Source organism: Micromesistius poutassou, assembly GCF_964030765.1.
Source record: "Micromesistius poutassou genome assembly, chromosome: 4".
Lineage (NCBI taxonomy): Eukaryota > Metazoa > Chordata > Actinopteri > Gadiformes > Gadidae > Micromesistius > Micromesistius poutassou.
In genome coordinates, this window is record NC_140274.1 from 7,883,564 (window position 1) to 7,897,678 (window position 14,115).

Below are 14,115 nucleotides of genomic sequence, written 5' to 3' on the forward strand. Positions count from 1 at the left end.
GCTGTACCTTTCTGGCCGGGGCTTGACGTCTAGCTCCGCCTTCCCGCAGGCCGCAGCCGTTAGGACTTGGAGAGTGTCGCAAGTATTAAAACATACGTACATTTTTTAAATAAATTATGTTTAACCATTTCATTGCGTTGTTCGATTGAGACATGTCTAATCGACAGAATAAACATTTGTATCGGGAAACCACTGAACATGTCTGGTTGATATTCCTTCAGAATGATAACTAAAATAAATAATTAAACCCAGTAGAGGGCGCTATGCAACACACTGGGATTTAACGGCTAAACGCCGTTCGACTTGGTACCTACGGACCGTCAAGAGGGACATATGCCTCTTACATTAGCTTAGCTTTGTTTTGTTTTGTCTGTGCTGCTGTGGACATGGCAGCGCACCTGAAAAAGCGCGTTTATGAGGAATATTCCAAAGTGATTCAGGTAACATATTGTTTTAATGGTTTTACATTATCCTTGTTTTCAAAAGGCTTACGTTCAAATCAACTAGCTAACGCTGAACGTCTCGTTGTTCCCATGCCTCTATACTCATGTCACTTATTAAAGCAGAAGTTACCAACAATAATAGTTGATAGTCACACAATGTTCAAACTGCAGTAGACAGTACTACCAGTAATGTATTAGTCTACTCATTGGAAACTCGTTGTTGTAGTCAGCATGTGTGAAAGTTCCCTTCCCCACAAACGGGTATTCGGTTCTTGCGAATTTCTAGTGGGGGTTGCACTTGTTATGAATGTGTTATAAATGTTTCCATATGATGATTGATGACACATTTGTGGCAATCAGTCAATCACCAAGCTATAATCCGTTCAGCTCAATTACTCTTTGCGAGTGTGATACACCCTAAGGAAGACCTTGTTGTATCCCGGAACGTCATGTGTGCAACGACCTAAAGGGCTTTTATGACACATTTATAGTGCAATTAAAACACATTTTTGGACAACGCACGTTACATATAGATATACAATTCTAGTGTGTCTTTACATATTGGGCTTCGGGTAGATGTGATTTTTTTGAGTTTTTTTGTTGACAGATTTCCCCAGAGGAAGCGCCGGTGAAAAAGCTCCGTCTCTCCAAGCCCAGTAAGTCCGCGGCTCTGCACATCGACCTGTGCAAGGCCTCCGGCTCCACCGAAGCCTTGCAGTACCTGCTGCAGTTCGCCCGCAAGTCTGTGGAGGCGGACAGCGTGGAGGGAGTGATCCGAATCCTGCTGGAACACTACTACAAGGCAAGCAGCCTCACGGCGTCTCCCTGGTTTCAAATAACAGATGACTAACACTGCACCTTGATTTGAGTGGCTTAATTTACTTTACTTACTTTAATAATATACATGAAAAGGAAGAAACTAAGAAACAGTAAAAAAAACTGTTGGGCAGAATGAAGATTGCCGTTGAATGCAGTGATCCTGGTTATCTTGTGGTGCTGTGGAGCTAACAGGACTGCTCTGTCCTCCCAGGAAACAGACAACTCTGTGAGGCTAAAGATCGTCTCCCTGCTGGGTCTCCTCTCCAAGACAAAGGGCTTCAGCCCCGACTGTATTGTAGACGATGCCATCAATGCCCTCACCACAGAGAGTAAGACACACCTGCTTCTGCTGCTACTTTGGGTTATAAAAAACAACCACCCAATTCTTATTGTGTGTGTGTGTGTGTGTGTGTGTGTGTGTGTGTGTGTGTGTGTGTGTGTGTGTGTGTGTGTGTGTGTGTGTGTGTGTGTGTGTGTGTGTGTGTGTGTGGACACGCATAGAGTCTCACCAGGTTCTAGCCCAGCTGATGGACACACTGCTGGTGATTGGTTCTCGGCTGCCTGACAACCTGTCAGTCAGACAGAGGCTAATAGAAATGGCCTGCAAGGTATAGCCCCCCCCCCCATACAAACCATTATCACAGAAGGTCATACACAGCTGTTCACGTCATGAACTGGATTAATCAATTAAGGCTTAACACACTCTGTCTCTGTCTTTATGTGTGAGCAGCACCTGGCCGACACGTACTTCGGGGTGAGGAACAAGTGTCTGGAGGTTCTGGGTCACCTAGGCACTGTGGACTCCCCTCTGAGCCGAGACGGAGAGGCGTCTCTGAGTGGTATGCTCACACACCAGCGCCAACTGTTCCTTACATGGCTTCATATCATTTTAAGTCGTTAAGTTGTTGTTGTTGTGATTGAGTTAGTGTGTGTTCAAAGCTGTGTTATTTGTCACTTCAAGGCTGCCATACGCGTGCTATTTACGGTGAATCACATGCTACATTGTTTTGTGTTAATAGCTGTGTATCAACACAGCTATTGTGTTAAATGTGGAAATGTGTTATTAGAGGCCTGTTATTGAGTTGAGGGTATTATGGTGTGTTGTGAAGTGTGAGTTACTGATCTGTATGTGTTTGATGTGTTATACGTATGGTGTTGTCTGTGAATCTCTGTCGTCTGATTGGTTGGCAGGGCTGAGGGATGTCCAGAGTGTTATCAGTGACTACTTTGGTGACCAGGAGCCCAGGGTCCGCACAGCAGCCATCAAGGCCATGGTAATCCCCGCCGCCGACCTACAGGGCACCTGTTATATATGGTTATACTCTAAGGCTGCTTTCACACCTGAGCTGTTCATTTTGGCAAAATCAATATAATTAACAAATTCAGCCAGGTCCTAGGCAGGTATTGATTAACTTTTCCTAGATCAAAATGAGTCACAGTCAGACGTGGTGCAATTAGGAGGTGAAATCCCTTGTTGAAATGGTTGGACGACTATATAAATCAAGCAATGGTCACTGGTAAAACATTTTAAATTCTTCAATATTCATTTAATTTTTTGGAACACCAAAGCAAAATTAAAAAAAAAAACAAGGTCTCACAAAGTTGTTACAACAAGGAAGAGTTGTGAGTTTCCGATCTTCTGTCCAATAGAAGAGAAACCGGCCAGGCCGCGAGGCATTTGTTTACAATGTTTGGTTCGCCGAACAACGTCCAGTGTAAGGGCTAACTGGACCGCATGCAAGAAAGTATCTAGACAGAGTCTACCCAACGATGTGGAAAAGCCCTAACAAAATGTATCGTTTGTGCTCTGTTTTCAGCTGCAGCTCCACGAGAGAGGAATGAAGATTAATCAGATTATATACGAGCAGGTCTGTGTCTCTGTATTCTTATTCATTGTGTGTGTGTGTGTGTGTGTGTGTGTGTGTGTGTGTGTGTGTGTGTGTGTGTGTGTGTGTGTGTGTGTGTGTGTGTGTGTGTGTGTGTGTGTGTGTGTGTGTGTGTGTGTGTGTTAATGTGTGTGTGTTTGTTTATTCATGTGTGTGTGTGTGCAGGCCTGTCGCTTGCTGTCTGATGACTACGAGCAGGTGCGATCAGCTGCGGTGCAGATGGTGTGGGTCCTCAGTCAGCTGTATCCAGAGAGGTAAGTGTACCGGTACTTCCTGTCCCACAGATAGTACTCCCTGTTATTATTATCTTTCTTTACCATGCATTCTTCATATTCATTACTTTGCTTTGCTGTCATCCAATCAGCATTGTGCCAATCCCATCGTCCAATGAGGAGGTCCGACTGGTAGACGATTCATTCGGGAAGATCAGTCACATGGTCAACGACGGATCCTGGATGGTCCGTGTGCAGGCCGCAAAAACACTGGTGAGACAGTCATGGTACAGGTAGGGGTTAGACAGTGAATACAGGGCATTAAGGAGCATGTTAAGGTTAGACAGTGAAAACATGACATTAAGGAGCAGGTACATGTTAGATGGTGAACAAGGGGCATTTAGGAGCATGTAGGGGTTAGACAGTGAATACAGGACATTGAGGAGCATGTAGGGGTTAGACAGTGAATACAGAAGGATAATTGAGGAGCAGGTAGATGCTCGATAGTGAACATGGGGCATTAAGGAGAAGGTAGGGGCTACACATTGAACCCTTATTCAGTTCATTAAGGCCCAGGTACGGGTTGCGCTGTGGTGTTTGATATTCTGTGTTCTCAGGGCTCCATGCTGCAGGTCAGCCATTACTTCCTGGAACAGACGCTGGACAAGAAGCTGATGTCAGATCTGAGGGTGAGCGTTCCCGACCTCCACAATCCTACCACAACAACAACAACAACTACACTGTAGCACATTCCAGTACCTCACCACAAAGTGAACTGAACTTCTTTACCCTTTTTTAAGAAATGCTCTCAAATACGAACACAAATCCTGAGTGTAACCCAAGAAGAGTACCAGTTGTGGCTGGGCGGGCTGACTAATCCCCATCCCCCTCCACAGAGGAAGCGCACGGCCCACGAGCGCGCCAAGGAGCTGTACGCGTCCGGGGAGTTCTCCTCTGGCAGGAAGTGGGCGGACGACGCCCCCAAGGAGAGGCTGGACACCAACGCCGTCAACCTCATCGCCTCGGGGGCCTGCGGGGCCTTCGTGCACGGCCTGGAGGACGAGATGTACGGTACGTGTGTGTGTGTGTGTGCGTGACTTCAGACCACGTGTGATTGGCCAGTGGTGTGGGAGGGGGGAGGCATAGGAGAGGGTGGATCCAGTGAGACTGCCATCGTGAGTCCAGCGGTAATAGAGCCTGGGAGGAGGAGGAGGAGCTAAACACGAGCAGGAAGGGGTGTGTGTGTGCATGTGCGTGATTTGACCTGTCATAGGTTTAAAAATAACACTATCATCACTTTGTTTCTTTCCAATTGGCAGAGGTGCGCATCGCGGCGGTGGAGGCGCTCAGCCTGCTGGCCCAGTCGTCTCCCAGCTTCGCCGAGAAGTGCCTGGACTTCCTGGTGGACATGTTCAACGATGAGATTGAGGAGGTCCGGCTGCAGTCCATCCACGTGCTGCGAGAGATCTCCACCAACATCATCCTCCGGGAGGACCAGCTGGACACCGTGCTCGCCGTGCTGGAGGTACACGCACGCACTCACCCTTAAAATACACACACTCACTCACTCACTCACTCTCTAACGCGTAAACCCCAACGCTTACAACACACATGGAGGCACTAACAGACACACACACTTAAAGACACACACACTAACACGTAAACACAGACGCGTAACCACACATGCATGCACAAACACAGACACAGATTACTGAAGAGGTGTGTGTGTGTGTGTGTGTGTGTGTGTGTGTGTGTGTGTGTGTGTGTGTGTGTGTGTGTGTGTGTGTGTGTGTGTGTGTGTGTGTGTGTGTGTGTGTGTGTGTGTGTGTGTGTGTGTGTAGGACTCATCACGGGACATCAGAGAGGCGCTCCATGAGCTGATCTGCTACACCAACGTGTCGACTAAAGAGTGTGTACAGCTGGCTCTGCTGGAGCTCCTGAAGAACCTCAACAAGTACCCCACCGACCGCAACTCTGTCTGGAAGTACGTACTCACTCTGGTCACCCGTCTGTCCTGACCTACGTCCGTCTTTCTGACCGGATTATGCTGTTCCCCCCCCCCCACCCACCCAGGTGTTTGAAGTTCCTGGGCTCCAGACACCCCACGCTTGTGCTGCCTCTGGTACCAGAGCTGCTCAGCACACACCCCTACTTCGACACGCCCGAACCCGACATGGATGACCCTGCTTGTATCCTCACACCCACTCACTCAGTGGTCTTACAGCTCCAGTATATGGAGCGAGACTGAGACTTGTAAACGGCTATGTGTTAAATGTTAGGGGACTGATTAAGATGTCGTTACTTGCGCTCTTCACATTGGCAGCAATTGTTCAAAGGTAAGTCGAAATGCATTCTGGGATACTTCTATATAATTACCTCACAGAGCCAGCTAATGATTCTCTCAGTTCCCTAGGGCCTTAGAGTAAAAACAGCCCTACCTCAATAGCCAGGTACAATTGGGACACGCCACACACTCATAGTCAAGGTTTTGAACACAGAGTGTTTAAAACCTTGTGGTAGGGGGTATAGACCATAATGGGACAGGGGCTTTTTTTCTCTGGGTTGAGGGTCTCTGTCCCACATGTGTGTTTGTTCCTTGACCTCAGCTGTGTCCAGATATTGCAGTGTTGGTGCTGGTGTTCAATGCAGCCCAGTCCTGTCCCACCATGTCCTCCCTGTTCTCCGACCACACCTTCAGACACTACGCCTACCTCCGAGACAGCCTGTCCCACCTGGTCCCAGCGCTCAGGGTGAGGAACACACACACACACACGTACACCTGGTCCCAGCGCTCAGGGTGAGGAACACACACACACGTACACCTGGTCCCAGCGCTCAGGGTGAGGAACACACACACACGCACACACACACACACACACACATGCACCTGGTCCCAGCGCTCAGGGTGAGGAACACACACACACGCACACACACATGTACACCTGGTCCCAGGGCTCAGGGTGAGGAACACACACACACACGTACACCTGGTGCCTGCTTTGAAGATCAGAAACAGACACACCTACATACACACACACATAGTGCTGACCTCTCTGTTCCCCCCCAGCTGGCAGGTCGGGGAGCGGGGCGTGGCGTGGAGCTGGTGGACTCGGCGGCCGGCCCCGGGTCGGTGGAGTCGGCCCAGGTCTTCCTCCAGGACAGCCTGAACCGGACCAACACCATCCACAGCCTGGAGGCCCCCGGGAGCCAGGACCTGCTGGACTTCACCATACGGTACAGACCACACACGTTGGGGGTTTGAACCCATTTCAAAAGGCCAAATTGTACTTCCAACGTCCAATTTATGAGTGATTCTGAGTGTAGTCTGCCTAAAGTCCAGGCATGCAAACTAGTCACCTTTCGGCGAAATTCGCCGTTTTTTTAACAAAATTGGCCACTTGTGTGATCCGTGGAGATCCATTGAGAAAACATTGGGGGTGTGGGGGGTCCTACAGTCTGACGAAAACGAGACGATAACTAAATAAATAAATAAAAAACTACGACAAAATTTAGTTAACAAATAAAAACTAGACGAAAATGTAAGCGGGATGATTTGGGAAGCGATCCAATCAGAACTAAGCTCTTTATGTGGGGAAGTACTGATCCTCCCGCCCGGCAGGTCAACTAGCAGGCGCTTGCTGCGTCGCAAGCAAGTGTCCCTTTGTTGGCGCAACAATCACCGGTTAAAACTCAACCAACTTGAAGTCATTGGTAGACGAGTCATCCCAAAATTCACGCAAAGATAAGCATCCTTTAACAGTTTTTTCTTTCAAGCTAATGTTATGTGTGTTTTTCGCTAAAATTGGAATACAATACAAGCTGAAAGAAACCAGCTCTGTGCTGTCGTCACCACAGCGGGGCACAGAAACACAGGATTCACTGTGGTTTCTGTGACATGATAAACACAAAAAATGAATACTAATGTTTTATAAAGAAAGCTATCTTAGTGGGAAAGCCACGCAACAGGGCCACGGTTACATACAGTAATGTTCTTATGACGGGAGAAAGGAGCAGAAATATAGTATAGAGACAACTTGGAGCTGTGTGTGCGCGTATGTTTGAGTGAGAGACTGGAGTAAAAAATCGGACCCCCTCCATTCTACCTCAGAGGTAGCCTGGCTATTGCCAGACCAAGTCCAATCGTAGATTGCATGCTGGGAAAACTCCAGGGAGTTATCTAGGTAGGAGGTATCTAAAAAAATGATAAATAAAAAAAAATTGACTTGCGCGCGAATGGTTTTTTTTGGACCTGCGCGCGCATCTTTTTTTTTGACCTCCAAAAAAAAACATTTGTGCGCAGGTCAATTTTTTTATATATATTTTTATAATTATTATTATTTTTTAATAATAATAATAAAAATAATAATAATAATAATAATAATAATAATTATTATTATTATTTTATATATATATAATTATTTTTTAGAATTTTTTTTTTTTTTTCGCGTCCTTTTTTTCACGTTTTCGCGTCCTCCTTGGTCTGTTGTTGTTCTGGGATGCACTAGCTTTATTTGCACTCAGTGGCCCATCCTTGTCGGAGGCCTTCTGTACCTGTGAGGTAGACTGGGTAGCCCCACCCCCGGCGGCGATTGGAATTCGCCCTGCACATGGGGATGGAAAGGAACATGTCCTACAATCCTCCTGTTTCCTATCCCAATCCGTTTGGCACCAATCACCAAGCTGGCTTTTTTCACCTGGCGCGCTATTGGCTGGTTAAACACGATGACGACAGAGAAGCGTCGCAAGCAGCCGAAGCGGAGCAACCGCTACCCGTTGATGCAGGTGTCGCTGCTGTTTTAAATGTTTTCAGGGGCAAGTTTTCTTTGAATTGAATACCCGATTGAATACAGAAAGAAGAGCCGCCTTGGAAACGACGGCTGACCGACCAACCAACCATAGACTGTATAATAATAACGCGCATAACTGGTACGCAAGTAAGCATGCGCGCCCATAATCATCGATGCGTAACGTCACTTGTGCCACTACAGCGCCTTTGCGTAACTCACCGTCAGGTCATCAAAACAAAACTACACGTGTATCTTGTACTACTTCTGCGTCTCCCCACCTGCAAAAAAAAGGCAAAACGGAGCCAGAGCGCTGTGTGCACCGCGCGCACACTGGAGAACTGTGCAAAATCAGCTGATCGCAATATCCGTCACTGTGAGACATCCTATCGCTCCGTGGCAGTGACGGACTGGACCCCCCCGTCAACAATCCTGCCCGACCGCAACCAAACACTCTCCCCCCCTTATCATTAATTAATTAATTAATCGCCTTTATTATTATCAAAACGACGCTACGTGTGGAGTGCGTATCGAACACCATCTCCTGGTACTCAAATGAGTAACTCACTAAAAAAGTTATGTGCACCCCTGATAATAACCGACTGTATAATGAGCGAGAAACAAGTTGGCTATCTTCACAATAAAAAAATCTTTGGCCAAATGACCACGTTCCACGTTCCATGTTCCACGACCACCAATCGCTATCAAGATATACCACAGCACGCGTTTTTTTCCCCATCGTTCCAGTCCTGGAGTGGACTGCTCAGTCGTAACTGACCAGTTTATGGGTTAATAAATGTGCCATTTTTACTATAAGAAGATGTTGTCTTTTCCCTTTATTTTCTTCTGGGAGTACACCAGAATGCTTAATTTACATGTTAAAATAACAAAATTTGGCTGGGGGGGATGCCACCTTTTTCAACCCTTATGAGTTTGCAGGTATGAAAGTCACTTGGTCGGTTGAATCTGTTGAACATCATAATGTGAAGATGATATGAAAGAGTGTGTGTGTGTGTGGGTGTGTAGGGACCTCCAGAGGTTGGGGGAGCTCCAGACGGAGCTGGCGGGCGCTGCAGACTTCTGTGCCACTTACCTCCGCTGCCAGCTTCTGCTGATGAAGGTGGAGGGACCAAAGCAGCCAAGTCCTCCATCACACAGCCATGACTCAATAGTCAATACACATTACATCATCATGACATTAATCATCAATACACATTGAACAGTGAAGTCATTGGGTCATCTTGTTTCTATTCAAATATATCCCTGCAGTCACACATAAAGTACCATGTTTTGATTGAGATTTTGACCTTTAACCTCTTCATTCCAGGCCCTGCAGGAGAAGTTGTGGAACATGGCTGTCCCCCTCTGCCTCAAACAGAATGCCATGGCAACGGCGGCTGCTCGGCAGGTGGGATACACACACACACACACACACACACACACACACACACACACACACACACACACACACACACACACACACACACACACACACACACACACACACACACACACACACACACACACACACACACACACACACACACACACACACACATACATACATACATACATACATACATACATACATACATACATACATACATACATACATACATATTAATTGTTTTTGTTGTTTGTGTGTAGATCCTGGAGGAGACCTACAAGCTTGAATTTGTATACAGCGGTCTGGAGAGCAGACAGGTGGCCACGGTCCATCACGTCCGACTGCAGGCCAGGGCTCTGCAGCTGGTGCTGACGGCACGCACACGCAAAGGGTATTCTCAGTCTCTGTACTCTCTCTGCGTATTGAGACTTGCAATTGCAATTGACTGCAATTGTGTTTCTGTGAGTGTGTTACTGCAAGTGAGTGTGTTGTCTGACTTGTCTGTGTTACTAAATGTGTGTGACCCTCATTCCCTTTCAGGTTAGAACCTCTCGTCAGCAGCTGTGACAAGTTTCTACAGGAAGTAGATTCCTTTCAGAGGTCAGTCTTAGGCCCAGTCCCATCTCTCTCCCCTTAACAAGAACACTTGCTTTGAGTGCCCTTGGCTGCAAGTCAGCTGTCGAGCTGGCTAGCGTTCAAGGGTTGATTTTAAGGGAAAAACAGCACTCCCCCTTGCTTCCCTTTTTTTCGTGATGGACACACCCTACCCCTTCGCGGAAACACACAAAATCTAGTGTTAGGGCTCCAATCTAGGGGAAGGGGTGGAATCGGGACAGGGCCTTACTCTACTGGAAGTAAAGTCCCAGTAGCATATCAAGTGTAGCCGGTAGCTCGTTAGCCAACAGCGCTGAATCCCTCCATCTGCTCCCTCCAGGCAGTTCCTCACCGAGCTGCCCCACTTCCAGGAGAGCTTTGTGGGCAAGCTGCTGGAGCTGATGCCCCGACTTTCTTCTTGCAAGACGGTGGAGCTCATAAAGATCCTACAGAGCACTCTGCGGCAGAGCAGCATGCTACCGCTAACCCTGCCCCAACAGGTTAGCATACCGAAATACAATTCACACACTAGCATGCTACCTCTAACCCTATCCAAACAGGTCAGCAGTGAGATGCACAGTACACACACACTAGCATCCTCCCGCTAACCCTGCCCCAACAGGTAAGCATACAGATATACAATATACACACTAGCATGCTACCGCTAACCCTATCCAAACAGGTCAGCATTCAGGTACCCGGCAAGTACACACACTAGCATGCTATCGCTAACCCCTGCCCCAAGGGGTAAGCATACCAATACAGACAGCAGACTGTCAGCATATCCATACACAATGCACATGCTAGCATGCTAAGAGTTGCATCATAGCCTCAACGGCCATCTCCTGTTGTTCCAACAGCTGCACCGCGCCACAGCCACCATCATCGAGCCCACGGGGGAGTCGGACAACCCGCTGAAGTTCACCACCGGCCTGGTGGTGGCCCTGGACATCGACGCCACGCTGGAGCATGTCCAAGACCCCCAGAACCGGGTCAAAGTCCAGGTGGGTGGGGGTCCTTTCCCCATGATGTCCTGTTTTACTTCAGTCTTAAGCACAGATCGATGTAAGTGAGTTGGGGTTTCGCAGAGGGCCATTTATCACCTGGATGATTACAATATGCCCCTGAAATATATATTTTATGTTGATGCGTTTTTTAGATTTCTATTGCATTGTATTTTTAATCAACCCCAGTATATTGTGCACTGGATAATAATACCCTTGGTCAGCTTGCTGCACTGTTTCCAACAACACTTTGTACATGCGTATGGTCAACAACGTTGTTGTGATCAATGTGTGCATGCTCGGTGCAGGTTCTGTATCCCGACGGACAGGCCCATGTGATCACTCCCAAACCAGGAGACTTCAGGAAACCTGGTCCTGATCGGCACAGACTCATCACCCAGGTGTACCTGTCCCACTCTGCATGGACAGGTGTGTACACACACACACACACACACACACACACACACACACACACACACACACACACACACACACACACACACACACACACACACACACACACACACACACACACACACACACACACACACCCTCTGGTGATAGTAAAACAGGACTTGTAAAGATTCATCCTATTATTACAAAACCCAGAACTCTGTCTTCTGAGTCTGATCCGTCCTCCTCCCTCCTCTTCTTCTAGACCCTGGTCACGTAGAGGTAAGCCTCCTCCTTGCGTACAGCTCCTCCACCTCCTCCTCCAAGCCAGGCTGGGCCGAAAGCACAGACAGCCTCCCACCACCGGAGGGCACCATAGAAGGAACGATCCCCTTCAGCAAGAGCGTCAAAGTCCTCATCATGCCCAAACCGGCTCGCCGCTAAAACAGTCGTTTTAGCTATGTTCTCCAAAGCCTTCCAACCTGATCTTTGATCATATTTGATCGTACATGTCATGAATTGGACATTTGTTTCGAGGATTATTCCCCTAGTATAACGATACCGTCACTGTCCCACGGTCGGTAGGAATCTCAACTCGCCTCCCGGGCATCCAGGGGGTCCAGTCGTTTGTTTGTTTGTTTCTCCTCACACCTACTGCTGAGTTTCTGGTTAGATCCTGAGGTTTTGTTTGTACAACATTTCTTATATACTGGACATTTTCTTGGTAGTGCGAAAAATAAACAAGGCAAGAATTTTTCACTTGTATTTTTTTTTTAGACTAACTATTCTCCTAAATACTGTGCATTACAGACTTACTGACACTCAACAGTTTAGGTTAACGGTTTACTTGCTGACCTTTTCAGTGTGTAGTTATCAACTCTTATTCTCCATAGAGTGGGGTTCTTATTTGTGCACTACATATAACCTGCGGTACCTGTAAAGATCAGGGAAGAAAGGAAAGGAAAGGAAAGGAAAACCCCGCCAACCCAGGCTCCCTGACCAACCAGTACATTGTATTCAGCGACGGCCTTTTGGATGTGGAGACAGGCATGCAAACTAGTCATCTTTCAGCGAAAATTTTTTTTTAAACAAAATTGGCCACTTGTGTGATTCGTGGAGATCCATTGAGAAAACATTGGGGGGGGGGGTCTACAGTTTGACGAAAACGAGACGATAACTAAATAATAAAAAATAAAAAACTACGACGAAATCTTTTGACACTTTCCTTAACGAATAAAAACGAGACGAAAATGTAAGCGGGACGATTTGGGAAGCGATCCAATCATAACTAAGCTCTTTATGTGGGGAAGTACTGATAGTCCCGCCCGGCAGGTCAACTAGCAGGCACTTGCTGCGTCGCAAGCAAGTGTCCCTTTGTAAACAGTTTGGCGCAACAATCACCGGTTAAAACACAACCAATTTGAAGTCATTGGTAGACGAGTCATCCCAAAATTCATGCAAAGATAAGCATCCTTAAACAGTTTTTTCTTTCAAGCTAATGTTATGTGTTTTTCGCTAAAATTGGAATACAATACTTGTAAGCTGAAAGAAACCACCGCTGTCCTGTACCGGAGCTCTGTGCTGTCGACACCACAGCGGGGCACAGAAACACAGGATTCACTGTGGTTTCTGACATGAGAAACACTAAAAAATGAATACATAGTTACATACAGTAATGTTGTTATGACGGGAGAAAGGAGCAGAAATATAGTATAGAGACAACTTGGAGCTGTGTGTGCGCGCAGGGACGTGCACATGAGTTTTAAGGGGCAGGTGCCGAATTGTTGACGGGGGGTTGGATCGCGGACGAGCGCTGTTGTTGTCGGGGGGGTTGGATCGCGGACGAGAACTATTGCGGGCGCGATTGTTGAAGAACACTCAGAGGGCACTTTTTAATACGAGGCAAAAAGGGCAGGGGCTCATGCACCCCTACCCACTGTCAGAGCCGGATTAACCCAAAGGCAAACTAGGCACGTGCCTAGGGCCTGATTGGCGGGGGGGCCCAGACAGAAGGACAAAAAAATAAAAAATTGAAATAGCCTATACAAATGTCCTATCTACTATTTATTTCAGTATTAATATATCAATATATATTAATTAAATAAAAATAGTGACGTTGTTTATCTTAACGTTACGTCACATTAACGCCAATCAGTTAAGTCCGAGGGGAGGTCAGCGGGACAAGACTTCTTGTCCCGCTGACCTCCCCTCGGACTTAACCTCCCCTCGGACTTAACTGGGCCCCAAAATTATCCTGCTTAGGGCCCCCAGGTGTACAGGGCCGGCCCTGGACACCAGACAGATAGACAAACAGGAGACAGACCGGTAGACAGACAGGTTAGGGAAACGGAGAATGGAGAAATGGAGAAAGACACCGAAACAGACAGACAAGACAGGAAAACAGGTAGAGCGTGAGACCGGAATAGAGAAGTAGAATTACTGTATGCATGTTTGTGTGCGTGTAGGCCTTCCTGCTATTGTCTCTCTCGCTCTCAGTCACAGTTCAGTAAGGGGCATGTAGGGGTTGGACAGTACAGAGACAGTTCAGTAAGGAGCGTAGGGGTTGGACAGTTCAGTAAGGAGCGTAGGGGTT

The 14,115-nt window shown here is 47.3% G+C and overlaps 1 protein-coding gene across 1 annotated transcript; it reads left to right on the forward strand.

The window, feature by feature from the left end:
• The first annotated feature begins 332 nt into the window (after positions 1–332).
• On the forward strand, positions 333–12,270 carry ints4 (integrator complex subunit 4). The gene is made up of 24 exons (XM_084466697.1): positions 333–440; positions 1,051–1,245; positions 1,474–1,591; positions 1,764–1,870; positions 1,993–2,101; positions 2,454–2,536; positions 3,080–3,130; positions 3,314–3,402; positions 3,513–3,633; positions 3,978–4,049; positions 4,257–4,431; positions 4,680–4,885; positions 5,202–5,344; positions 5,434–5,549; positions 5,977–6,110; positions 6,428–6,594; positions 9,171–9,264; positions 9,472–9,552; positions 9,792–9,922; positions 10,072–10,131; positions 10,466–10,625; positions 10,986–11,129; positions 11,438–11,558; positions 11,788–12,270. The coding sequence occupies exons 1-24, from the start codon at positions 387–389 to the stop codon at positions 11,964–11,966; spliced, it is 2,910 nt and encodes a 969-aa protein (XP_084322823.1). The 5' UTR covers positions 333–386; the 3' UTR covers positions 11,967–12,270.
• The last annotated feature ends 1,845 nt before the right edge of the window (positions 12,271–14,115 follow it).